Source organism: Microcaecilia unicolor, chromosome 4 (assembly GCF_901765095.1).
Source record: "Microcaecilia unicolor chromosome 4, aMicUni1.1, whole genome shotgun sequence".
NCBI classification, from domain to species: Eukaryota; Metazoa; Chordata; class Amphibia; order Gymnophiona; family Siphonopidae; genus Microcaecilia; species Microcaecilia unicolor.
The window spans coordinates 51,905,048-51,931,029 of NC_044034.1; the positions used below are offsets into that span (position 1 = coordinate 51,905,048).

General features: G+C 41.4%; 1 protein-coding gene across 4 annotated transcripts in view; it reads right to left on the reverse strand.

Moving 5' to 3' along the window:
- The window catches only part of ANGPTL5 (angiopoietin like 5), a 43,686-nt gene extending 18,960 nt beyond the window's left edge, over positions 1 to 24,726 (reverse strand). For 3 of the 4 annotated variants that reach the window (XM_030199358.1, XM_030199357.1, XM_030199356.1), the window contains exons 1-4: positions 24,603 to 24,726; positions 15,217 to 15,397; positions 3,521 to 3,624; positions 1,713 to 1,806 (exon numbers count right to left, since the gene is read on the reverse strand). In XM_030199358.1, coding sequence (XP_030055218.1) covers positions 1,713 to 1,806; positions 3,521 to 3,624; positions 15,217 to 15,397; positions 24,603 to 24,701 — 478 coding nt within the window. In that variant the 5' untranslated portion in view covers positions 24,702 to 24,726. The remainder of the gene's footprint in view (positions 1 to 1,712; positions 1,807 to 3,520; positions 3,625 to 15,216; positions 15,398 to 24,602) is intronic. The other variant, XM_030199359.1, reaches the window with a different exon arrangement.
- Positions 24,727 to 25,982: the final 1,256 nt, after the last annotated feature.

The following is a 25,982-nucleotide window of genomic DNA, read 5'->3' on the forward strand; positions in this document are numbered from 1 at the left end:
TAAGGGGGCTTTTTTACAGTTACTATAGTACCAATATAAAACACAGCAAATAGGAAAAAGAAGCCTCAGTTTAGATCTCTGGAACCTGGAATAGCAGACCTGGAGGAGCTGAGACAGATAGAGAGGTTTATAGATGAGGCCTATAGGGACATAGTAGAGAAGTCTCACCTCCAGTCTGGCAACCTCTGTGTTGCCACGGAGGAGAAAGGTCTCCTGAAGGGACAGCATCACTGTGGAAAGGCAGGAAGTGATCCTGTAGCCAGGACTTACCATCAAGAGGATGCAACATCCTCTAACACTGAGAATGTGTCTCCAGGGGCTTCTGCCCAGGAGGGAAGGGTTAGGATAGCAGTTGCAGTTGGAGATTCGATCATTTGGAATGTAGATAGCTGGGTGGCTGGTAGACGTAAGGCTTGCTTGGTCACTTGCCTGCCTGGTGCAAAGGTGGCGGAACTCATGCGGCACCCAGATAAGATTTTAGACAATTCTGAGGAGGAGGCTGCTATCTTGGTTCATGTGAGTATCAATGACATAGGAAAATATGGGAGGTTAGTTCTGGAAGACAAATTTAGGCTCTTAGGTAGAAAGCTGAAATCCAGAACCTCCAGAGTGGCATTTTCAGAAATGCTCCCCATTCCACGTGCAGGACTCAAGAGACAGGTATAGCTCTGGAGTCTCAATTCATGGGTGAAGCGATGGTGCAGGGAGGAGGGTTTTAGATTTATTAGGAACTGGGCAACATTCTGGGGAAGGGGGAGCCTATTCTGAAATGATGGACTCCACCTTGACCTAGGCGGAACCAGGCTGCTGGCAACATCATTTGAAAATAATGTGTGGAATGGAATGGGTGGACGTGAATTGTTGTTCACTCTTTCCAAAAGTACTAGGACTAGGGGGCACACAATGAAGCTATTAAGTAGTAAATTTAAAACAAATTGGAGAAAATATTTCTTCACTCAACGTGTAACTAAACTCTGGAATTTCTTGCCAGAGAATGTGGTAAAAGCAGTTAGTTTAGCAGGGTTTAAAAAAGGTTTGGATAGCTTCCTAAAAGAAAAGTCCAAAAGCCAATATTAAGATGGACTTGGGGAAACTCCACTGCCTATTTCTGGGATAAGGAACATAAAATCTATTTTACTGTTTTGGGATCTTGCCAGGTACTTGTGACCTGGATTGGCCTCTGTTTGAAACAGGATGCTGGGCTTGATGGACCTTCAGTCTGTCCCACTATAGCAACACTTCTTATGTTCTTATGCTCTTATGTACCTGTTTGGCCACTTTATAATCACTACATGAGATCACCCCCGAGTCTCATATTTCTTTCATGCACAGAAGTACTTTATCCCCCCTACTGTACTGATCCCTTGAGTTTTTGCAGCCCAGATTCATGACCTTGTATTTTTTAGCATTAAATCTTAACTGCTAAAGTTAAGCTTTGCTAGATCTTTCCTCTTGTTATCTATACCTTTCAGAGTATCTACCCTGTTTTGGAAGTTGAGCCTGGCTGCCATTCAGTGGCCAGAGCAGTGTCTCCTGTATTAGTTTTGGAGGATGTAAGAAAATAGGAAGAAAAAGAAAATGAATGAGATCAAAAGTGAAAACCTCTTAAAAATCTTTGTATAATGAATATTTTAATACATCTTTTCTGATACTTTTTCCAGGGAAAACTCATCCTATGAAATATGAAGAGAGGACATAAGGCAGGTACTTACCATGAGTCTGCATTGGTCTATGAGGAATTGGATCCATTTGCTTTTTCATAACTTCAGCATTTAGAATAAGAACATGACTCATTAATTCACTCACCTAGTAAATTAAAAGTCAGAATTTAGACAGAATGCATAAATTGGAATTAAGACGACCAGGTCAAGACGTGTCAAATTTCAGTAGTATTTTAGAAAAGGATCTGCCAACGTTGAGGTTTTTCTAAAGTACATGCAGGAGTGCATGCATATGTGCCGGCTGCATGCAGTGGGAAAAGCAGTGGCGTTCCTAGGGGGGCTGACACCCGGGGCGGATCGCCGATGCTCCCCGCCCCCCCGGGTGCAGCGCCCCCCCCCCTGGATGCAGTGCGACCCCCCCCCCCCCCGCGAAAGAGCCCCTCTGGGTGCACGCCACTGGGGGGTGCCACACGTGCCTGTCCTTCGTTCATTCCATGCTCCCTCTGCCCCGGAAGAGGAAGTAACCTGTTCCGGGGCAGAGGGAGCATAGAACGAACGAAGGACAGGCGCACGCGGCACCCCCCCAGCAGTGTGCACCCAGGGCGGACTGCACCCACCGCCCCCCCTAGGAACGCCACTGGGGAAAAGTTATTTTACAACTGTGAACATTTAAAACATCAATAAGGGACATCTAAGTGTCGGTATTTATACATGTATGTCAGTATTTCAGAACATAGATGTGTAAGGACCAACAAACAAATGTAGATGTGCAGGTTTACAAAACTGCATACGGATTCTCTCTGTTAGATGCCAAGCCTACAATCATGCTGCACAATCGATTTTGAAAGGGCAAAAAAAAAACAAACTAAGGAAGTTATCTCTCCTAGAGCCTTGAGCCATAGCCACCGAAAGGGGGGAGGCGGGGGGAGCAAAATTCCCCGGGCACGGGCCTCCAGGGGGGGCCCAGCGCATGGGGTCTCTCTCTCTCTCTCTCTCTCTCCTGCTCCTGACAGAACCCGGGTGATCGCCTCCCGACAGGAGCAGGAGAGAGAAAACACCAGCGCTGGGCCCCCCCTTGCATTGCCTGCCTAGCAGCTGCTGGGCCCTCAGGCCGCGCATGCTCAATTTTGAGAACGAGCATGTGCAACCTTAGAAAAGCAGCCACAGGGGCAGGTAATGCTGGGCAGAGGAAGGAGCCGCACTGCCTGCAGTTGGCGGGGCCAGCCAAGGTACTTCGGGTGGGCGGGAGGGAGGGGGCTGCAGTGGCGATGACGATTTTGGGGGAGCGGCGGCGGTAGCAGCGATGATGATTTTTGGGGGGTGGCAGCGGCGATGATGATTCAGCCCTAGACCCGCTGGCGGCCCGGACCCGGACCCGGCTCAGTCTCTCAACAGCCCTGCCTCGAGCATTATCAAAATCAACACTTTCCTAAAACCTAGCCATGCCAAGGGGCAGCTGTAAATCCCAATATTGATCTCAGTGAGCATAGAAGTACACTTCTCTTCTGAAATGGGGAACACGTGTATTTTTAGCCTCAACAAAACATGCCCAAACCATGCCCCATTACCATATGAAAATATTCACAATTTATATGTGTAAATCTTAGCTTTCTAAAATTGGGTTTTCTAAATGTATGTGAAATCCAAGCCAGTTTTTACCCATATAAATTTTGAAAGGGGGATCTAAAATAACCACCCAAAGGTACAAGAGCATTTTAGAGCATTAAAATCTAAGAGATACAGCAGCATCAGATGTGGTTTCTGATAGAGTCTTGTATGTAATCCTTTCATATTATAACATATCTAATTCATTGACTCAAAGTAAGAAGAATATATTGCATATCAGTCAATATTAATACCTGATTTGAAAGATAATCCAAGGATTTTTGTTGGTCTTCCAACATATTTTTTAACATTTTCTTTGTGCTTCTGGCATAAGTAATAAGCGAGCTTTGCAAATTTCCTTTCAAGAGAAAGTACAGTGAAGATCATTTTTATTAAACCAATCATAGCCATGCAAAATGAGATTATAGATACATGCAATATGAAAAGAGAAATGTAATTATCATTGTGAATATCATTAACTGAACACGAATCCAACCATCACACACACACACACTCCAGGATGGCAGGAGAAGAATGGCCTCCTTTGTTACTTTGAGTAGATCAGATTTGTAAAAATAAATTGGCAAGTTAAGTTAAGCCCATTGATTTATGACATGCATTATGAAACCAATACTATACTACTATGTAATTGGGAGTAACTTGATGGGTAGTGGCAGTGCCATGAGCGTAAGGCCTGTTGAGACAGAAAGAGGTTTACATAGAATACTGTATTCCATTTTGGATGCTGTACCTCCAAAATCATATGGATAGTTAGAACATAAGAGTAGCCATACTGGCTCAGACCAATGGTCCATCTAGCCCAGTATCCTGTTTTCAAAACAGTGGCTAAGCCAGGTCACAAGTACCTGGCAGAAACCTAAATCGTGGCAACACTCCATACTACAAATCTCAGGGGAAGCAGTTGCTTCCCACATCTGTCTGAATAGCAGACTATGGACTTTTCCTACAGGAATTTCTCCAAACCTTTTTTAAACCAAGATACGCTAACTGCTGTTACCACATCCTCCGGCAAAGAGTTCCAGAGCTTAACTATTCGTTGAGTGAACAAATATTTCCTCCTAGTCTTTGTACTTTTGGAACGAATAAAAAATCGATTTACTTCTATTCGTTCTACACCACTCAGGATTTTGTAGACCTTAATCATATCTCCCCTCAACCGTCGCTGTCCATCTTTCAGCACAAATCGGAAGATGGATGTCCTTCTCCCAGGGACGTCCAAATCGGTACAATCGAAACCCGATTTAGGACGTCCCCAACTGCACTCCATTGCAAGGACAGCCAAAGTTCAAGGGGGCATGTCAGAGGCGTATCGAAGGCAGGACTTGGGCGTGCCTAACACTTGGACGTCCTTGACCCATAATCAAATAAAACAAGGACATCCCTGACGAACACTTGGACGTTTTCACCTGGACCTGTTTTTCTTAAGACTAAGGCACAAAAAGGTTCCCGAAATGACCAGATGACCACTGGAGAGAATCGGGGATGACCTCCCGTTACTCCCCCAGTGGTCACTAACCCCCTCCCACCGTCAAAAAACATCTTTCAAAATATTTCGTGCCAGCCTCTATGCCAGCCTCAGATGTCATACTTAGGTCCATGACAGCGCATGAAGGTCCCAGGAGCAGTTTTAGTGGGTACTGCAGTGCACTTCAGACAGGTGGACCCATGCCCATACCCCCCTACCTGTTACGTTTGTGGAGGAAACAGCGAGCTCTCCAAAACCCACCACAAACCCACTGTACCCATATATAGCTGCCCCTCTTCACCCGTAAGGGCTATAGTAGTGGTGTACAAGTGCTGACTCCTCCCACGACCAAATGGAGCAGTTTTAGTGGGTGCAGTGCACTTCAGGCAGGCAGGCAGACCCAGGCCCAACCCCCCCCCCCCCCCCCCCCACCTGTTACACTTGTGGTGGTAAATGTGTTACACTTGTGGAGGAAACAGTGAGCCCTTCAAAACCCACCAGAAACCCACTGTACCCACATGTAGGTGCCGCCTTCACCCCTAAGGGCTATGGCAGTGGTGTACAGTTGTGGGGAGTGGGTTTTGGAGGGGTTGGGGGGCTCAGCACCCAAGGTAAGGGAGCTATGCATCTGGGAGCAATTTCTGAAGTCCACTGCAGTGCCCCCTAGGGTGCCCAGTTGGTGTCCTGGTATGTGAGAGGGACCAGTACACTACGAATGCTGGCTCCTCCCACGACCAAATGGCTTGGATTTCGTCGTTTCTGAGATGGGTGTCCTCGGTTTCCATTATCGACGAAAATCGGGGACGGCCATCAACAAGGTCGACCTAAATTTCGTGATTTGGACGTCCACGACTGTATTATCGAAAAGAAAGATGGATGCCCATCTTGTTTCAATAATACGGGTTTCCCCGCCCCTTCACCGGGACATCCTGCGAGGACGTCCTCAGGAACACTTGGGCACCCCTTTCAATTATACCCCTCCATGTTACTCACCAATTAAAGCACCTCAAGAAAGGTAAAAACTAATAGATCAACAGAGAATGAATGTATATATCTCAACAGCCAGTTTACTAATAAACAACAATCTACTTAATCCAGAAGATGGCAGCAAAGAAACATAAATTATACAAACTACTACCTTACCAAGGGAATCCACACAATGGTTTTGTGAATCCTCCAACGTCATTGCTAAAACAGCATTGATCTCATACACTATGTTAATGACCAATTATAGTGCCTCAAGAAAGGTCAAAGGTGATGGATTGAAAGAGAATAAATATATCTCAATAACCAGTTTGCTAATAACCAATTTCTGATCATCTAAAAAAATTATATATACTACGATAAAAAAAATGAAAAATAAACCCATTGTGTTGTGCTAAACACTACCACCCTGAGTATGCACCAACATTCAAAAACCTAAATGAAGACAAGTAATATGTTATTCTAATAAGAGGCATTAGCAAAAAAAAAAATGGATTAGAAAGCTCAATTAAAAATAAAAATATATATTATAAAACATCACTGAGTTCCAACTTCCACATAAGCAACTGCATACCAATTTATTTAAAAAAAAAAAAAAGGAGACAGGGAACTGACGACCTCTGGTGGTGTGCATTGAAATTGCAGTCTAACAAAGTGTATGCATTATACAATGAGCACAATGTACCTTTATACTGATAGTCCAGTTTAATATTTTAAAAAATACTAACATTAATTATAACAAACATATAATTTTTAAAAAAAAGGATAAAAGCCCTTAATATATTCCAACTAAGGCTTATACATTTCAATCCCATTATAAAAAGAAAAGAATGGAAAGAACTGATGACCTCTGGTGGTTCACATTAGAATTGCAATCTCAAGCAAACGATGTATACCATATAATTATGGCGTGAATTAGTTAAATCAAAAAGCCAAATCCACAGAAAAACTGATAAATCAGTGTCCATATTCAAACCTTCTAGAGATAATGTGCCTAATCTGAAAATAAATCTTTGTTCTAACCTCAACAATTTAACATCTATTGAGCAATTTTACTCAAAACTGTAATAGCACAAAACTTAAAATCCTCGAACTTGTGTCCTTTGACCATCACATGTTCAACCATTGGTTTGTCTTTTATCCCTCTCTTTAAAGCACGTTTGTGCTCAATAATCCTAGAGCTTAATTTTCTTTTTGTCTTGCCAATATATGCAAAGGCTGCATAGAACACAGATTCCATTTTACAGTTACAGAAATGTTTCAGAATTACCTGTTTACCAGATGGTATAGTGGATATCTTAGTCCTAACATTCACACCACACACTGTGCAATTCCCACATTGATAATGTCCAATGGGTAACGACCTCCTACATGTAAATCACGTGGTAAAGCCGAGGGTACAAGTACATCTCTCAGATTTCTGTCACGTTTATAGGCTATCACGTTTCTTTATCTGAGAATGATTCTAGACCTTGTATCAAATGCCAGTGCCTCATTAAAATCTTAACTATATCCTTTGCCAAGTGTGTAAATGGAAGTGTGCATACTATTTTATTTCTATTAATCACTTTAGTTTGCTGGTTTCAATATTTCTGTTCTCTCATGGCTGGAGGCCCTTTGGAATCCTTCATCAATACATTTCACAAGATATCCTTTCTTTTTAAAACGCTGTTTCATTTCAACAGATCGTATTTTACAAGTTCTGGAATCTGTGCATAATCTTTTTAACTGTAAAAACTGACTATACAGAAGATTATTTTTCAAGGATAAACTATGGCAACTTCTGTAATTTAAAAACTTATTGACATCAGTCAGTTTGCGATAGATATCAGTATGAAATGTACCATCCCTAACTTGAATGTTAATATCTAGAAATGAAACGCTAACTGTGTCATAAGTAAGTTGGAACTTTAAATTATCATCACACTGATTCAGCCATTCGTGGAATCTCTTCAACTGTGGGATAGGTCCTTTCCATATAAGAAAAATATCATCAATAAACCTTCTCCAAAGGTATATATGGCCTTCAAACTCACGGGCAGTTAAAAAATGTTTCTCAAAATGTACCATATACAAATTAGCAATAGAGGGGGCCATAGTTGAACTTATGGCCACCCCTTTAATCTGTTGGTAGAATCTGTCATCAAGCAGAAAATAATTTTTTGTAAGTGCTATCGTAGCTAGCTGTACTATAAATTCAGTAGGAACCAGGGGTGTAGCCAGACCTTGGCGGGAGGGGGGTCCAGAGCCTGAGGTGAGGGGCACATTTTAGCCCCTCCGGCGCCACCGACCCCCCCCCCCCCCCCACACACACACACACACACACCTCTGTCGCCACCAGGTACCTTTGCTGGTGGGGGTCCCCAACCCCCACTAGCCGAAGTCCTCTTCAGTCTCCGGCACATTCGCTGATCTGTTTCTGTGAGTCCTGACTCCTGACGTCCTGCCCGTTCCTATGTCGAAAGTAGAGGGGACCAGGGCTAAATCTGTGAGGGCCCATGCTCCCGTGGCCCCAATTAGCTACGCCCCTGGTAGGAACCCTGACTAAAAAATTTCTATTTAGTAGAATCTCACAAATTATATCGAGAGCTTCTCTCTGGGGAATGTTAGTGTATAAACTCTCCACATCCAATGTTACTAAAACCATATCAGTGCTGTAAGTTAAGGTGTTCAAAGTGTTGATAATGTCTGCTGAGTCTTTAACGTATGATGAATTTCACACATGAAAGGACGTAAAAACGTATCTATAAAAATAGACAATAGTTCCAGATGTGATCCTTTAACCAAAACTATAGGTCTACCAGGGGGTGAGGTAAGATTTATGTATCTTAGGTAATACATAAATACTTGGAAGAACTGGTTCCTCTAATAGAAAATCCACTTCTTTTTGGGTGATGAGTTGGGCTTCTCTCCCTGTAAAGATGAGGTGCTTAACTTCTGCATTAAGTGAATTTGTGGGGTCTTGTGTTAGTTGTTTATAAAAAGATTTATCTTTAAGTTGTCTACTGATCTCTGCATTGTAGTTAGCCTTGTTCATCACAACCACAGTTCCCCCTTTTTCTGCTGATTTAATAATTATATTCCTATCATTCCATAAAGCCTGTAAAGCCCCATTCTCCTCTCTTGACATGTTGAAGTATATCTTTCCATTTCTACAATTTTCAATCTTGGAAACATCTTTCAATATCATTGTTTCAAAAGTCTGTATCAAATGGTAAGTATTGCCAGGTAGCTGCCACCTATTATCATTCCTAACGGTAGATATATCTATGTTAGTACTGTTATTTCTCGCAAAAAATTCAGTGATCTTCAACTTCCTCACAAACTTGAATAATTCAGCCCTGGTGTTAAAGACATTATACTTAGGGGTAGGTATGAAAGAAAGTCCTTTATCAAGGACCTGAATCTCATTGTCTGTTTATAAAACAAATATTCATGCTGGATTTGATCAGCGTACAGACTTCCATTTCTCCTATATTTAGATAGGCTGTACTGTTTGCAGATCTTGTTTTGAAATACAAGTACCACCAGCAGTGCTCCAACTTGGATGTCTCTATTCTGAGTTGGACATCCTTTCTAAAATGCCATTCCACATGTCTTTATTAAATAGTCTCACAAAGCTTTCCACCATCACAGGAAATGCACTCACATCTATTAACACCTGCTCAGGAGTTAATGAAAATGTACATATGTGACATATGTGCATGCTTTGTGGGGAACTCTATAAATGGTGGCAAAACTTAGGTGCCGAGAAATTTCAGTGCTAAGCGCTATTCTATAAAGGGCACGTGCCTTCTATAGAAGAGCTTATATGCCTACGCCTATGCCTACTTATACGCCTATGCTTATATGCCTAACTTCTGGATGTCGGACATATGCCTACAGAAACCTGGTGTAAATGCTGGCGCCCAAGTTAAGCACAGTTAGGCAGTATTCTGTAATTCGATGCACGGCTTTACAGAACTCCCATGACACACACATAGCCACGCCCCCTTTTGAGATACACGGCATGGGAGTTACATGCCATATCTTATAGAACAGTGCGCATCCAGATGTGCATGCAAATTTTAATAAATGCAAATTAACAACTATCCAATTTATTTGCACATGCATCTATATCTATCTATCTATCTATCTATCTATCTATATTATTGCTGGGGCATGTTTTAGGGTGGAGAGTGGGTGCAGCTATGCTAATTGGTTACCATATGGCCGTTACTGTGCACTAACTGATTAGCACAGGATTAATGCTTGAGCCCTTACTGCTTAGAAAATAGGTGTCAGTAAGTGCTCACACACTAATGGCCATACGCTAATCTTCATAGAACAGAACCCAATAAGTACAATAATGGGTAAATTAGCATGTAGCCATTATTGCAGAAATGTCAAAATTGGTCATTTGCCGGCAGCACTAAAAGTGGCCTTAGCATATGGGAAAGACCCATGTTGGGGCTAGCGTAAACCACTTATTAGCACTGCTTAGTAAAGGTGCCCCTAAGTGACACTTTTCAAATAGCCAGCCTTCATGCAAAGTCTGCAGATACCTCCTAATTAATTTTCAAAGAGAAATTATGCCCTTTGAAAATTGGCCAGGAAATGGAACCCACAGATTTCGCTCTTGCTTTTTCTGTGAGCAATTTTCAGGTGGCCAATTTGCCAAGGTAAATTGCTGAGTAAATGGCTTTGAAAACTGTCTCATTTAAAAGGACACTTATTGGCAGCAGTAGAAACACAAGTAAATCCAAAACATAGCACAGCAATTCAGCAGCCACATTCTTCATAGAGAGAACTAGATTCTTTGAAAGTTTTATGAAGAATGATTTGATATCAAATGTTCAGTACTTCATCATCTTTGGGTAAGCCTTATTTTAGTTGTCTGAAAAATACAAAATACCTGTAACTGAAGAACTGTAAGTTAAAGAGCCCTGGGTTATTGTTCGGTTTTTGTTTGTTTGTTTTTTGGTTGGTTGGTTGGTTGGTTGGTTGGTTGGTCTTATGAGAAGAGAATAAATTATAGTGCCTGTATAATTAAGGAACAGTGACATCTAGTGGACATTTTAGCTCATTGCATAACATAATCCTTTTATTCTTTTAGGGGTGCTTTTGGTAAAATCTGGACTTCATACATTTTAGCATGGGAGTTTCCTGTGTGCTAAGCCTAGATTTAACACAGCACTTAAGAGGGGGTTAAAGTGTTTTATTGCAGGTCATGCGCTAATGTTGCCTTTAATGTGCAGTACCTACATTGAGTTTATTTATTTATTCATACTTGTATCCCACAATTATCCAAAAATGAGTTTCTGTTCAATGTGGCTTACATTTAACAGTTGTTAGAGATTACTTTGCAAGAGCACTTCCACCTCCTATTTAGGAGGCGCTAGGTGGAACTGTGTTAACTCTGTGTTATCCAGTTACCCCTGGATTCTATATATGGTGCCCAAAATTGCATGCCCGTATTTGGGCATCCGTCCAAGTTGCACACAAAACTTGAGTGATGAGCCCTTAACTAGCAATAATTGGGCACTAACAACCAATTATTGCAGTTAATTGGCTGCAATTTGGATTTGCATGCGTATCTTGCTAGGTGCTGTTTTATTAAGATCCATGTGCAAATTTTTTTGCATGCAACTCAGAAGTGGGCATGGCCATGGGTGGGGCATAGGTAGATCAAAGGCATTCACTAAATATGCACACAGTATTACTGAATACAAGGGCTCCACGCCTAACTTACATGTCAGGATTTACACCAGGTTTCAGTTGGTGTAACTCCTCGCACCCAAAGTTGGGTGCGGAAATTGTTTCTAAGTGCTATTCTATAAACAGTGACCAACTCGGAGTGCTATTTATAGAACAGCACTCAGTGTGGATTTTATTTAGCTCCCAAATTTTGGCACCATTTCCTGAATCCAGGGGCCCTATTACTAAACCACATAGGCGCATATGTGCGTCCTACGCACATCGATTTGAAGTTACTGCCTGGCTACCGTGTAGCCCAAGTGGTAATTTTGTTTTTTTACGTGCATCCACTCATTTCCTGAACATGGCAAAAACTGAGCGTTAATCGTCATTCTACGCACGTAGATGATTACCGCACAGTTACCACTTAAGACCTTACCACTAAGTCAATAGGTGGCGGTAAAGTCTCAGACCCAAAATGGACACGCACCAATTTTTATTTTGCCACATGTCCATTTTCGGCAAATTTTTTTTAATGATAATAATCTTGATTATTGACCAAATAGGCAGTATACAAATGTCACCAGACCAAATCCACTACTTAATATTATACAACTATAATGTGCATTAGAAAGTATTCATCAGCATTTTGTTTTTTGTTGAATAAATAACTTTGCCTCGTGATTCCCAACCACAAGACTGTGGTCTCTCAACTCGTCTATAAAACATAAACAAGAGCCATACCATAAATGCCAACCCTCCCCCATTCCACAACCCCCCTCATTCCTCTCTTGCCTCCATACCTCAACAAGAAAGACTAATGGGCTCATTTTCGAAAGAGAAGGGCGTCCATCTTTCGACATAAATCGGAAGATGGACAGCCTTCTCCCAGGGACGTCCAAATCGGTATAATCGAAACTACTACTACTACAAATCATTTCTATAGCGCTACCAGTCATACGCAGCAGACATCTCCAACTGCACTCAGTCGCAAGGACAGCCAAAGTTCAAGGAGGCATGTCAGAAGCATAGCGAAGGCGGGACTTGGGTATGCCTAACACTTGGATGTCTTTGACCCATAATCGAAAAAAACAAGGATGGCCCTGATGAACACTTGGACATTTTCACCCAGACCTGTTTTTCTTACGAGTAAGGCACAAAAAGGTGCCCGAAATGACCAGATGGCCACCGGAGAGAATCGGGGATGATCTCCCATTACTCCCCCAGTGGTCACTAACCCTCTCCCACCCTCAAAAAACATCTTTCAAAATATGTCGTACCAGCCTCAGATGTCATACTCAGGTCCGTGACAGCGCATGCAGGTCCCTGGAGCAATTTTAGTGGGTACTGCAGTGCACTTCAGACAGGCGGACCCGGGCCCATACTCCCCCTACCTGTTACATTTATAGAGGAAACAGCGAGCCCTCCAAAAGCCACCAGAAACCCACTGTGCCCACATCTAGGTGCCCACCTTCACCCGTAAGGGCTATGGTAGTGGTGTACAGTTGTGGGTAGTGGGTTTTGGGGGGCTCAGCACACAAGGTGGCCAAACAGGTAAAAAAAAGCAATGGTCAAAGCCAGAAGGATGCTCGGGTGCATATGCATATCTCAAATAGACAACAATCAGTTCTGTTCAGGAACAGCACATCATTACCTTGGGCACTGAACTGTGGGGTGCCACAGGGATCCATACTGTCTCCTATTTTATTTAATATCTACCTCAAGCCTCTGGCTGAGCTGCTTCAGTCAATGGACATAAACTTCTACATCTATGCTAATGATCTATAAGCTACTCATACCTATTGAACCAGATCTACCCACAGCTCTGAGTAATCTGACTATCTGCCTAACCACAACTCAGGAATGGGCGAACAACAACAAACTTTGCCTGAACCCAAATAAAGCAGAGATTTTTTGGATTCCAAATACAAGTGGACAAATACCCAACCTTTAAATACCTTTTGGGAAATATGAACTCCCCCTAAAATCACAGGTCAGGAATCTTGGGATATTGCTAGACTCATCACTCACTCTGATCCCACAAATTCAAATAACCTTCAAAAATAGTCTTTATCACCTACGGCAGCAAGAAATCTCTCTCCATATATTGAGAGGACGATTCTGACCACAGTGGTCCATGCCATGATAACATAATAAACTAGACTACTGTAATGCCCTGTACACTGGCCAAACCAAAAAGAGTTTGTATTAGCTTCAACTAATTCAGAATAATTCAGAATGCTGCAGCACGACTGATAGAAGGTTGCAAGTGATGTGACGACATCACACTCTTCTTGCGAAAGCTACACTGGCTACCAATACCTTACAGGGCTAGATTTAAATTTCTGTTTGATTTTCAAGGTCCTCAGACAAAATGGCCCAGAGTACCTAAAGAATAAGTTAGCTCTTTACACACCTTTGAGACTTCTAAGGTCCCCTCAACGATCATCACTATCTGTTCCTTCATCAAAAGAAATTGTACGAGGTGATACCCGCCAGCGAACCTTCTGAGAAGTAGCTGTCATGCTCTGGAATTTACTCCCAGAGGGGTTACGTGTAACAGGAGACTACCTCTACTTCAGGTGAAAGCCTGACTCTTCTCTCAAGCCTTTAATACATAGGGTGACTAACTAAACATGCATTCTGCACCTGGACTAGCTTGCTACGCACACTGTAACTTAGATCGGTTCCTTATCTCTTGCTTAACTTTTCAAAGAACTTGCCTTGAGTTTAGCTAACCATCAAGTTATCCCAACTGACTCTGTAACACGCATCTTGTTCCCATCATATATCTGCTCTAGGTCCCACAGCTATATGGTAAGCCGTATTGTAGAAAATTTTTAGCATCATATCTATGTTAGTTGAATGTTCTAATGCATGTTTATTAGGTATATCATTAGTATTATACTAACATTGTATTATATCTCTGATATTTGAATTTCAGTGCTGTCAAATGTGTATATTTTTGATAATGTTTCATGGTAGGTCTATTAGGTCTTAATTACTGTTTAAGTTTACCTCATTTATTGTATTTATGTTTATTCTTGGTTATTTTACTAGCGTTATGCTGTTAACAAAATTGTTTTATGGTAAACTATACCTGCTGTACACCGCCCTGGGTGAATCTTTTCATAAAGGTGGTTAATAGATCCCAATAAATAAATAAATATCGAGAGAAAACTGGTCAGTGAACTCTGTCATAAAGTATATGGGGACAGACGCCTCAATGTATACTCTGGAAGAAAGATGGGAGACAGGGGACATGATCCAAACATTTAAATATCTCTGTGGCATTAATGTATAGGTGGTGAGCCTTTTTCAAACGGAAAACTCCAGAATAAGAGGGCATAGAATGAAGTTAAGAGGCTATAGGCTCAGGAATAATCTAAGGAAATACTTTTTTTATGGAAAGGGTGGTAGATGCATAGAACAGCCTGTTGGTAGAGGTGGTAGAGACAAGGACTATGTCTGAATTCGAGAAAGTGTGGGACAGGCACATGGGGTCTCTTAGGGACAGGAGGAGATAGTGGATGCTGTGGATGGGCAGACTAGATGGGCCATTTGGCCTTTATCCGCCATCATGTTTCTATAGTCATGATCAGTGTAGCTTGTATCAATCCCTGTGGAATTTAATAACACACAATACAAGATTTAGCTGTTTCTGCTCCCACTATTTAAAAGATTTCAAAACAATAACAATTTTTTTTTTTTTAAATGGGCTGATAGAAATGTAAGTAAAACACAGGAGCCATCACTCACAGAAACTCATACAACAAAGCCTAAATATATAAAAAGGATACTTACTGCATATGTAATGTTTTTCTTCTCGTATTTTTTGGGTGTGTACCGTACAAGGCACAGAACATTTTTCCACTTTATGTGTGATTTCAGTTGGTTTGTTTTTCATTTTTGCACTGGAGGTTTCTTTTCTAATCGCCTCTAACTCTCCATTGGCCGACAAACCCTTGGCACTTACAGCTTCCTGCTTTATAAACAAGTGGGGGGGGGGGGGTAAGAAATACATAATATCACAGTCAAGTTATGCTGCAGGTGTCCTTACAGTTTATAAGTTGCTTATTCTTTCTTTAAGGGCTGTGTTTACTAAACCACGCTGTAGGCGCGCTAGTGTTTTCAGCGCAAGCTAAAAATTAGCACGTACTAACATTAGAGACACCCATAGGAATATATGGGGTGCGCCTTATTAAACAGGGCCCTAAGTCTATAAAAGTTAGAAGCACTAAGCAAAAAAGCTGAAATCAATTGAATGAAACAAACCAGCAAAATACATGTGATGAAATTGCAAAGGGCAAAGCTAAAAGACTTCTTTGCTTTATATGGTGCACCATTTTATGCAATGGTGTTAATGACACGTGTCTTTAAAATAATAAACCACTTATAACAAAACCTCACACAAAAGCAATATTAGACCAAACACCATCACAAAACCAATCCTACCAATGTGAACCAAATTTTCCAGTGGGCAAGTCCTATTATATAAAAGAAGCAACACATCTGATTAGGAGAGTACAGGGGCTATTTAGTGTTACAGATGATATAATATTAATTGCTACACACCTTGAAGTACTTTATACAAAATCCCTCACCAAGCAGCTTTGCGGGTTGTTCAGGCTACACTGAATAAAAAGCCAGATTCTCAGAGGTGCCTGTATCATTTTTATAGGTGTTTGCATGCATTGCATTGTGCAAAAATGATTTTAAATTTGATGGTCAATTTTTTTTCATACTTCCATATTTAGTCATGAAACTATAGGCAGGTGACAGCCTTATAAGTTGGATTAGATAATATTTGGTTGTACAATTTATTTATCTAGCAGTTTTTTCTCTGTTTTAGGTGCAATTCCCTGTGGTAAAAACTATTTTGTGACTGTTCCACAGTGTGTGGCACCTATTGAAATACTTGAGACAGTTTTAGGTGCTTTACATCTAGGATAGGGTGTATCCCTTTTATTGGTAAGTTCATGTCTTTTGCAGTAGCTTTTTAGCATTTTGGGGTTTTTAGGTTTATTTTTGTTGTTGTTCTTGTTGTTATTCCCTTACCCCTTACCTTTTTAACCAGTGACTGCTTCTTTTTGTGCATCAACCTTTTTGCAATTAATGTAAACCCTATGATAAAGGCCTCATGCCAAAACATGTTGGGCATTTGATCTGTATATGAACACTGTTATAGTGTTACATCGTATTATGTAGGTTGATGCTTTCAGTATACGAATATACATATGTTTTGTGTATCATGTTTTATCTCTTTTAGTTCTTGCTTTTCAATAAATGTACCTTATCTAGTCTGATTGTTATGATGTATTGAGTTTTACTTTTATTGATGTTTTTTTTGTTATTTGACACTTTTTAGACAGCGGCAACACAATCATTTATTGTGTATAAGGTTTCCGTCTTCTTTTTTCTCACCTACAATTTTGTGTGCAGTGTGGGTTTACCTTCTTTTTCTTTGTGACATTTTTGCCTGGTTTTTTCTCAGACATGAGTACAACATCAATGAAAAAGCAATATTCTAACCAGGCTGGGGTCATATATAGCCACTGGCATATGCTTTCTTTATATAATACTAGGAATAAATGCCCGTTTCTGAGGGCAATGAAACGGGCGCTAGCAAGGGGCCCCCTCCCTCCGAGCTACTTGCCTTGTTCGGTGTTGGCGTCGCTGTGTGTGGGTAGGGTTTTGGGGGTTTTTTTGTTTGCTGAGCCTCCGTGGCCGTGCCTGTGGCGTTTCGGTTTCGGGCCTCGAGTGTTATAGCTCCGCCCTCGACGTCATGACATTTTGACGCGAGGGCGGTGCAGACACTCCAGGGCACACCGGATATCTCGGGCGCCTCAACTTCCGTGGAGGCTTCAGAACATTGGGGTTGCCTTTTATATATATAGATATTTAAATCTGATGCATTTCTTATACATGGTGCTAGAACATTAGGGACATAGTTATACATTGAGACGTTCAAGATGAGAGGCATGTACATGACAAAGGTGGAGACCACAGTCTGTGTGGAATTTGTGCTCAAGCAAAGAATCATAGCATTAGAGTAATCCCATTACTAGGAACATAGGAGCCAGGTCTGTGAGTGCCAGTGGGTGCTGAGCACCCCCAATATTTGAGCAAGCTCCTTCATTATGTCCAGGAAGATTAATTTCTATTGTGTTTGGCACCTCAAATCATTTATAAATGTTGGTACCTATAACTAGGAAGACATATTATTTAAATCATACTGCCACATGTCAGTCAACATATAGTAACATACAGGGTAACATAGTAGATGACAGCAGAGAAAGACCTGTACGGTCCATCCAGTCTGCCCAACAAGATAAACTCATATGTGCTACTTTATATTTATTTATTTATTTATTTATAGCATTTATATCCCACATTTTCCCACCCATGGGCAGGCTCAATGTGGCTTACATCAGTCTGCAAAAACATACATCAATTCAGCAAACAATCAAATACATTGAAGTTATAGAGATTAGTGAGGAGAGGAAAAGGAGAAAGAGTAATAGAGTTCAATATGTCGTTACGACTGCAGCAGTTCAGAAGTTAGAGATGATAGGTGGGTCTTTAGCGTAAGCTTTTCCAAATAATAGGGTCTTTAGAGATTTTCTGAAGGCCAAATGATCTTGAATAGATTTTACAGATTTTGGTAAACCATTCCACGAGTGAACGCTAACATAGGGAAAGGTGGATGCGTAGGTGGTTTTATACTTGATGCCACAACATGTTGGGTAGTGAAGATTCAAGTACGTGTGAGACGATCTGGAAGAGTTCCTAGGTGGTAAGCTGATATGTATACCTGACCGTGATTAGTCCCTGCCATTTTCAGGGCACAGACCGTAGAAGTCTGCCCAGCACTAGCCCTGCCTCCCAAGCACCGGTGCTGCCACCCAATCTCTGCTAACCTTCTGAGGATCCATATGTAGCTTAAGCCATTCCTTGTTCCTGTGAGATTTACTTAGAAAGAACAACCAGATCTATGAAGATGAGGTGTACAAAGCACAAATATAGGATTACTACAGGGAGTGCTAATGCTCTGTTGGTGCTGCAGTGTCAACCACATGGACATATTTGGAATGATATGCATTGAAAAACGCAGACATGGTGATAGACAAGCATCCTTGGTTTGACAGGAACAGCACTGGATATTAGAGTTTCAGTCTTTACAGCCTGAAGGTTTAAACAAAGAGATTGAGGCCCAGATGCACAAAAAAACTAACGAGCCAACAATGTGCATTTTATACTGGCTGTAGCCAGTTAAGTAAACACAAAGTTCAGCGAGACATGCACAAAGAGGCTCTGCGGGCTCCTTACTTGTCACGGTAGCAGCTAATGATAATTGCATGCTAAGTTATTTAAATAAGCTACTTACCATTCAAATGTGTATTCAGAACAATGCACAGCCATTTTCCTTGTGATGCACAGAAAGGACCGCATTCCCTAACAATGAACTTTTATCAGGTGGTCAGGAGCTGTCGGTATTGCCTGGCTGGCTGAGGAGAGCTGAGCTGTGAACCGGCCAGTCCTGCCTGACAGATGAAACAACAGCTGTGAGAGCTGCAGACCGGCCAGTCCTGCCTGGAAACAAATTCTCTCCTTTTGTCTTCTCAAGTCTGGATCTCCCACCGCTGTCCCTGCTCCCTGTCACACTAAACAAAAAGCAAAAAGCCTCTGTGTGTGTATAGCCCCATTCCCCCTCCCATCAGTGGAAAAGAAAGTGCCATTTTGCTAGCATGGGGGGGAGAATGGAAAACAAAAATAGGCTACAAACCTCTTTCATACACGCAGCTTGTATGCATGTATGAAAGACATCTGAAGCATGCGCAGAGCAGCCATGCTTGGTGATTGGCTGTTCTACACATGCTCAGCAGACTAGCTCTCCCCCTACTGAGCTGCTCGCTGTTTTTGCGAGCAGCTTATTTGCGTGCGATTTCCTTTATGCATGGTCCACTTTTTCGAATCGGTAAGCTGCAATGAGGATCGAAAAGGTACGGGCTTTTTGCGGGGAGTTTAATGCATCTAGGTCCGAGTTGTTCAATGTAGCATAATATATTTTTACAACTCTTCTTGGTATGAAGTAACAGTGATTGCATGAGTGATTAATAAGAGGAGAAAGTCCCTTTATATTTGAGAGCAGATTGCATGTTTATGAACAGCATTCTGTCATTGTGCTGCCTGATGTGTTTTGGGACAGGCTCATGTGCTACTGGAATGGCAGTCACCTTACAGCAGTAGGCCATGAATACCTTGGTGACCTTTTCTGGGCTGTAGAAGAGCTCCCCTCCGGAATGGTCCAGCTAGCCAAAGGGGCGCTCAGTGATGGTTTGGGTGTTCTTGTGGCTCTTGTTACATTGCTCCTCTACCTCATTTTGGGGTGGACAATGAGTCATTAGCCAGGTTCACTAGGGGTAGCCTCTGTCACCTATGGGAGAAGCAGGATTCACAGACATGAGTGTGTATTTGTATGTGGATCTTATGGAGCGTGGCATAAGTATGGGTTCTGGAGGCATCTTAAGGGAGGGAAGGTGGTGACATAAGGGGAGTAGTGTGTATGGGGGTTAGGAATCCCAGTACTGCTTACCTAGGAGCCAGCCACCGGTGATCTCCTCCTGGTCAAACATGTGGTAGATTCCAGAATGCTGTAGGATATATGCATTGTGGGTGTACTCCGGGTAGTGAGCACACATGTCCAAAATCTCCTACCGGATATGGAGTGATATGATTTTCTTTCCTTATAGGTCTCCTCGTGTGCCCAGGGGGGGGGGTCTGAGTGTGATATATGTTCAGTCAATGATGCCAATGACTGAGGGAAAACAGTCTATGGCATAGAACTGAGCCATGTTGTTCTGGAGGGTCTGGGTGGTAGTGGGAAAGGTAATATAGTGTGAAGTGTGGGTGAGGAAGGGATAAGTAACAGGGCAAGTCAGTTGAAGATGGCGGGCTGGGTGAGACCTGCATTGACTGCTAGCATTGACTGAAAAGTGCCAGTGGCAAGAAAGGTGAGGGAGGCAATGACCTTAAGATGGACTGGCACTGGATTATTCCTGCTTGTCCTGGCCTGGAGGAGGGATTGTAGCTGGTCACAGAAGTGCTTTATGGCAGCCCTATCAAAGAGGTACCTAGTAAGGCATTGTTGGTCAGTGAGGTCCATGAAGCGGGTCCTGGGCCTAAATAGTCTAGCATTGGCGTATCTCTTCCTGGGTCTCCCCCTCCAAACTCTCAGCCACATCCAGCAAAGCGTCAGCCACAATAGCATTCAGAGCATCCATGATTGACGTGCAGGTGTCCCAGCACCACAGGTGCAATCTACAAAGACTAGTAACACCACTGTGCCCTCCTCCACCTACTTCATCCACTGACAGTCAGCACCAGCACTCACTCTCCCAGCATCAGCAAATAGTCCTCTCACAAACAGCACCAACACAAAACAGAGTGACAAACTGGGAGTGGACAAACAGAGGAACAATGAGAAACAGAAGACATGAAGTTAGGGGGGTTTGAATGGGAGATGTGGGGGGTTTGGTGGGGGAAGGGGTGAGATACAGAGCAAGGGACTGGTGTGGGTGGCAGTTATGGGCAATGACTTGAGGAGGCAAGACAAGGCAAGGCAGGAAATGCAAGGGTCAAAAGGTTCAGACAGGGGCAAACAAAGGTAACAGACCACGCAGCAATTCTCCAGTCCTTTTCACAAACCAAAAATTCCAGCTTTCCACTCCCCAACTTAGCAAAATCACAAATGGGTTCAAAGACAAGTTTGGTCTTGAGCTAGTCACTTTTAAAGCAAGTCTAATTCACAACGTTTTCTCTCCAGCACAAGGAAATCGTTTTGCTATCCAATAATGCAACAAAAAAAAAAACATGCATCATGTAACATCAGCCATCTCACACCCACAGCACCACCCCATAATGCAAACTATAAATTTAAAAAAAAACAGCAGGAATAAAGATCATAGAGTCAGGATAGAAGCAAAGTTTAATTTTGAAAAACTCAGAACTGCTGCTCAAGCTTTTCAAATGAACTCTGCAATTAATGCCTGTAACAAGGAGACTAACTAAGATGGCGTCGAGAGCAGTCACATATTGCTGAGCTCTGGGGAGTTTCCTTTTTTCCTTTTTCTTATTAACGGATTTCTTCTTTAAATATGCCTAAGAGGAAGGGGAAAATTAGAGGAGGTTTCTCCTCAGCCTGTACTGACCCCACTCTGCGACAGGTACCAATCACAGCATTTGCGACGCTGATTACAACACAGGGCGCTCCAGCGGCCGGTGCAGAGAGGAGTCCCGGCTGGGAAAGTGAATTATCACTTAGCCCTCGAAGTCCAACGCGACAGGTTTCACAGACAGAGAGCACACTAGGAGAACAACTCGCCAAACCATCGGAAGTAGTGGCGGAGAGTTGAGCTGAGGAGAAGCTCTCCCAAGCCAAGGCACTGCCTCTAATGGGAGATTCTCCCGAAAATGTAAACCTCTCGCTTACCTCTAAAGAAGTTGGGCTTAGAGAGATCATCTCAGAGGGAAATTATGCTGTGATGCTGGATGAGAAAGCGCAGCCTATTCCTGAGACAGCCCTACTGCCTTTAGAAAAACCAGCAAAGGTAACATTAGACTCTCTGTGGTCAGCAGTGGAATCATTGCATAAGGTATGTCTTACCTTTGTCACTAATACAAGGTCCAATACTTCTAAGATAGACTCTCTTCAATCTCAAATTGTTTCCCAAGAATTTAACCTCAAAAAGCTCGATACATCATTAACCCAAGTAAAAGAACTGGAGACTAAATTGCTTCAGGATGCTGATGTGGTACACCGTAAATTAGAGAACTTGGAAAATGGGGCTAGATCATTGAACTTGAGACTTTTAAATTTTCCTTCTATAAAATATACCCCAACAAGAGAAATATTTCAGAAGTTTTTAAAAGAAGTTCTCCGTTACTCTGAAAATGCATTTCCTCCACTACAGAAGCTTTACTATTTGCCTACTCGAGAAATCAGATCGTCAGCCCAATTGCCATTAAATGTTTCCTCTGAAAGTTTAGATGTATCTGCTCTTCTTGAGAATTCACAAGAAGTAGTAGACTTTAGGTCTACCTTATTGGTTTCATTTGTTTTCCTCCAAGACAAAGAGGCAGTAATAAGACTTTATTTAAGACAATCAACTCCAGTCCTGTTTATGGGAGAAAAGATCCAGATATTTCCGGATGTATCTAGAGTGACACAGGAAAGAAGGAAGAGATTCCTGTCTATGAGACAAGAGACCTTGACTCTGGGAGCCAAATTCCAACTAAGGTTCCCTTGTAAATGTGTGATTCAGTTAGAGAATACGACATATCATTTCTTTGAGCCATCTCAACTTCGAACATTTATTGATGCAAGAATCCCTAAATAATTACAGAGATTCCATTGGATATTAAAAGTAGATATAATCGTATTTTTTTAAAACGCTATCCTTTTTTATGTAATTTTGTTTCTTTTATTTAGTATCCTTATCCTCTTATAAGGAATTGTGTATCAATCTCCTTCTCCTTGTGGACTACAGCACAAAAATGAAAAAGTCGATTAGGGAAAATTATTTCCCTTAGTATATTGTTTCTTTGAAATATTATGGCTTATTTCTTGACAAAGTTCACTTTGGAATTGTATATAAAAATTATAAATAAAGAATTTTTAAAAAGCCTGTAACATATGTGAAGCTTTTATTTTCCTTTTAGCTCTTCTGCTATGTGTATACAATGAAGGTTCATAAAAGAAACTTGGCTATTAAGCTGTGACATAATAAATATTCCTCTAAAAGGAAAATGAAGACATAAAACATTGATAGTTCTTTTATTTAAATTAATGTAATTGTTGAAGCTTTTCTCTGTAGGAAAGAAGCTTTAGAATTTACATAGAAATGAAATCACTCTTTTATAGAAGAAATGTTTTCCAGCTAATGAAACGTTTCCAAAATGTTCATGCTTTCATTTCCCTAAAGATTGGTTTTGTGATTTCAACATTTTTGTTCCAATAGCATAAAAGTTTAAATTCAAACAATAATTCTATATTATTATATTAAGGGTTCCTTTTACCAAGCTACAGTAAAAGGACCTCTGCGGTGGCATCGCTGCACAGGTTTGGTGTGCACTGGAGGCCCTCTTTTACCGCAGAAGGTAAAAGGCTTTTTTTTCTAATGGAAATGGCCATGCGGTAAGTTAACCACTTGCCGCACGGCCATTTCCTGGGGCAGCCCTTACCGCCACCTATTTAGGAGGCAGTAAAGGCTGCTGCACTAACCAGGTAGCACTGCCCAGTAAGCCTCCGACCATAAACATTTTTTTAAATGGCGTACCAGAAACGGCGAATGGTGGGGGCAGGCACTACCTTCGGGCTCCTATAGGAGCCCAGCAATAATGCTGAATTGGTGCATGGCAAGCTCACGGTGGACTTGCCGCACTTTTGTACAAGGGTCCCTAAATTCATTAACGGTAGCAGAATCAGCAAGAGTTTATCATCAGAATATAACATCCTGTATGTACTCTCTTGGTCTGGCAGTATCTCAGCTAGCAAATAATGCATGCTCTATACAAAGAGCCGATTATCTGTACATTTTGAATTTCTTTGCTGAAACATGTTCTTGTTACAATGATAAACTGCAAGCATAAATAAGGTTCTCTTCAGATCTAAACCAACAGCCTATGATGTCTCAAAATCTTAATTTTGGACCATGACATAAAACTTCTAAAACTTGCATGAGATTTTTTTATCATCATACTATATATATTTAATAACTATTTTTCTTGGATTTCAACAGCATATTTTTTAAAATATAACTATAATACTTAGTGCACTGAAGTGTATGACAGAATTAAAATTGGGCCTTTGAAACTGAGCTCTGCATCCATGTTGGAGGAATTCTAACCATTGACATCATGGAGTAAATCATCTAAAGAACTGACGCTCTTCAAAATGAAAAAAACATCTTTAAAAAGTCTGTTTACACAAACAAATTTAAGTATCCAACAAAAATTGGTAAGTCTACTATTTTCCAAAAAAGCATCATTGCAATTTTAGCCTACAAGTGCACTGCCCATACGGCATAATCAGCAAACTAAAAGACAGATTGCATTTTGAAATTCTCCTGCATGCGTTCTGAAGTTAGATCAGTATGTGGACCAATAAAATAATAAGATTCAAAGCTTACCATAGCAGAAGAAAGGGTAATATTGTTGATCAGCAAAGCATCAGACCCAGGAAAAACAGCAACTAAACATATCCATAAAGCAGCACAAAGCCAGGCCATCTTTTACTTGAAGAAATTGCAAACACTTCCATAAGTTTCTGATTACTACTGAATGCCCTACACACTACAGATCAACAAGTTAGTTTTATTGGAACATGTTCAACAAACTCTAGCCAAAACATTAGCTTTGCAATGCCTGGATTTAATCAAATACTTTCTATTTCTGTAAGACAGAACTGTATATGTGGCTTCTTTTATGCAATAATATTTATCCCAAATTAACCCTATATTAAGAAATTAAGGGTTTCTACTACAAAGATGCACTACCAATTAGCAGTGCGCTGAATGCAAAGACGTCCATGGACTTCTTTGCATACAATACAATGGACTTCTTCGCATTCAGTGCACTGTTAATCAGTAACACAGCTTTGTAAAAGGATCCCTACATTTTTTAGGGCCCCTTTTACCAAGCTATGGCAAAAGGTGGCCAGCGCTGGCATTGGCGCATGTTTTACACGTGCGCCCTTTTACCACAACTGGTAAAAGAGAAGTCTTGCCTTCTTACAGGAAATGGCCACATGGCAAGTAAAGCAGTTGCCGCATGGTTATTTTGGGAGGGAGCACTTACCGCCACCCATTGAGGTGGCGGTAAAGGCTCCTGTGTTAACCCGGCAGTAACCAGCAGGCGACTCTGCCCGATTACTGCCGGGTACACTCCCGCACTACAAAAATACATTCATTTTTGTAGCGTCGGAAATGACTGCGCGCTAGGGGTGGAAAGTACCCCAATCAAAGTTCACCATTAAAGGATTATTTTAATGAAAAAAACTGTGTTCCTTCCCGTTTTTAAAGGCCCTTTGTGCTCTTTCTTTTTGTTTGGTCTTTTTGTACTTGGTTCCCTCTCTTTGTTATACTTCAAAAGAACTAAGCACATATTGAAATTCACTTAGATATTCATTTAAAAGAACTGGAGAAAGGGGTAAGCCCTGTGAGACTCCACAAACCATTCTCTAAACCATCGAGAGAGATTTATTGCACAGTACTTGCCAAGTGTGGTGCTTCAAAAATCCAGAAAACCACTGTAAGACTGTATCTGAAATTCCAATTTGAGATAATCTATCTATCAAGATATCATGTTTGACCAAATCAAAGAAAGCCAATAGATCTAATTGCATGACCAGAGTTGGTATGCCATTATCTAAGTTATTTCTCAAATTTGTCAGTAAGACAGTTTCAGTTCTCTAATTAGGTTGAAATCCCAATTGTCTGGGATCCAGTATTTGGAACTGAGAAAGGTAATCCTGTAATTGTAGTCCCACCACTGCTTCTATCATTTTAGCT